The following is a 2,500-nucleotide window of genomic DNA, read 5'->3' on the forward strand; positions in this document are numbered from 1 at the left end:
CTCTCACACACACACGAGCGCTCTGTCTTTCTCGATGGGATCCCACAGATGGGCTCTTGTAGAAACACATTCCCCGACAAACGCCGATTTCACACTCTTCGCTGTGCTCCCATTCCTCACGCTCACTGATGCTGACACACACCTGCAGGTGTGTGTGTGTGTGTCTGTGTGCGAGTTCTCTCTGCTGACCTGTTATTTATGAGTTTTTCCTGGGCCGAGCGTTCCGTCGAGTCCGCGCACATAGCACAGAGTGTGTGTCACTCGGCCATCCGTCACCATCAGACACGCAGATTATCAGCGTCAGATAAATAACCTCGCCAGCTTCCCGGGTACACAATTAAGAGAATGTGAGATTTGCAATGCGAGATCTTGTTCATGTGGGTGTGCGGAGGTGTGTGTGTGTGTGTGTGTGTGTGTGTGTTTTGTTTTGTTTTTTGGGGGGAGTTGATGTTGTGACTAATAAACTTTTCTCCCCGTTCCACAGTATCTGCAGATGAAATGGCCGCTGTTGGACGTGCCGACCTCAGCAGCGCTCAAGGACTCCAGATCACCTACACCGGGACATTTGGTATACACACACACACACGCGCACACACACACGTGTCACTCTCAGAGACGGCGTGATTATTGTTGCGTTCCGATGAAATATGAAGCATGTCGTGTGTCAATGCATTGAATCTCATAACCTCGGAAAAGTAGTAGTAATAATAATAATAATAATAATAATAATAATAATAATAATAATAATAATGAAGCACTTATTTTGTGCATCACGTGACCTTTCGGAGAGTTCTTAAAGTCCCAGCTTTCCCCATGAAACCGGAGCCTCCTTCCAGAACCGTCTCGACCGCATGACGTATCAATCGCGCGTATTTTGAAATCGTTTTTTAAGTCCTCCCGAACGAGCGTTACTATAGAAACGATCACGTCGATTGACGTAAACCGGCGGTTTTAATCCGCACCCTTCCGTCCAATCGGAATCCAGAATAGGCGTTTCCCCGCCCGCGTTCAGAAGTCTCCGCCCCCAGGATATACAGCGGCCTGTAGGAAGCGCGTATGGAACGACTGGCGGGAGACGCGTCCCCGACTCGGACCAGCGTTCGGGACTGGGAGTGAGAGTTTATACCCGCGCGGGTCCTCCTCAGTGATTTAATACACCTGTGCTGAGGTCACGACCCAAACCCGTTATCATCTCCGGGGTTATTCACACGAGGAAGACATGTTAAAGAATAATAAGAGTCTAGCGTTGCAGCGTTAACGGAGTTAAAGGAGGGCACTTCGGCCCAGTTCCACGCTCGGTCATGTGGAGTACAGAAATAGATTTTGTTCTGGATCCCCTGGTAAAGCCGCGCAGCACCACTTCCTGTTCGACTCGGAGGAATTTCTGTCCCTCCTTTAAAAATAAATAAATAAATAAAACTCAGTGTGGACACTTGGGCATTTTTATTTCTTTTTGGAATCACCCAATTACAGAAAGGTGGTATTGATCAGTGTTGTATCTCGTGTGTGTGTGTGTGTGTGTGTGTGTGTGTGTGTGTGTGTGTGTGTGTGTGTTGGTGAGGCGTTTTCTCCGGGTTTCTCTCAGAGGTGTAGATTTATCACCTACACGGCAAACCGAAAACAGAACTCTCAGGTGGTTGGCGATAAAATCCAGATTTTTGTCAGGAAAGCAGCGACGCTTCTCTCTCTCTCTCTCTCTCTCTCTCCCTCTCTTTCTCTCTTTCTCTCTTTCTTTCTTTCTTTCTTTCTTTCTTCCCCCTCCCCCCGTTCTTAACGAGCTGCTCACTCGGATCGTCTCCTCTGATAGTGTGGCGCTGAGTTCTGATCCTCTCACACCTGTACATGGGTTGTAATGAAATCCGGGTTCTGGGTTGTAGAACTGGTTTGAAGATGAGGGCAGTGCGAGATAAGAGATCTGCGGTTACTAGATAACAGCGCGGTGTGATAAACAGTCTGCTCGACCAAAAACGCACACACGCACTCTTTCTTCATCACGTTCCCTTTCCAGGCCGTGCGTGTACGTGTGGGCGTGTTTATATACGGTACTGAGGACCAAACGTCCGCCGTAGGGCTGGACGATATATCCGTAACGATACGGCTATGTCCCTTCACTTCAGAGGCCGACGGGTCCCGATATCGTTTTCTACACTCGTAGATGTAACAAGGACAAACGCTAGAGGCAGGTTTGGCCGTTTTATGCAGTTTTATACTGTCCGAGATACTGGAATATCGCGATGATATAAGAATAAAGACGTCTGAGAGTCTTCTCCATGTTCGGGAAGTTTGGTTTTTTGTTTTTTATTTTAAAAAAATAAATAAAATCTTAATAACCAAAATGTTTCATACGTGGTTAATGAGGACGGTCCTCACAAGGATAGTAAGACAGAAGTGTGTGTGTTTTAACCCATGCATAATAGGATTTGTCCACAAGTATAATCCATGTTTGTTTCATGCATCACGTTACACAGCCATCAGACTACATTTCTGGCATGTTATACTT

The 2,500-nt window shown here is 46.9% G+C and overlaps 1 protein-coding gene across 1 annotated transcript in view; it reads left to right on the top strand.

The window, feature by feature from the left end:
* The window catches only part of tcf7l1b (transcription factor 7 like 1b), a 40,629-nt gene that overhangs the window by 25,471 nt on the left and 12,658 nt on the right, over positions 1-2,500 (top strand). The window contains exon 4 of the mRNA XM_053680060.1: positions 485-568. Within this exon, the coding sequence (XP_053536035.1) occupies positions 485-568 (84 nt within the window). The remainder of the gene's footprint in view (positions 1-484; positions 569-2,500) is intronic.

Source organism: Ictalurus punctatus, chromosome 5, assembly GCF_001660625.3.
Source record: "Ictalurus punctatus breed USDA103 chromosome 5, Coco_2.0, whole genome shotgun sequence".
Taxonomy (NCBI): domain Eukaryota; kingdom Metazoa; phylum Chordata; class Actinopteri; order Siluriformes; family Ictaluridae; genus Ictalurus; species Ictalurus punctatus.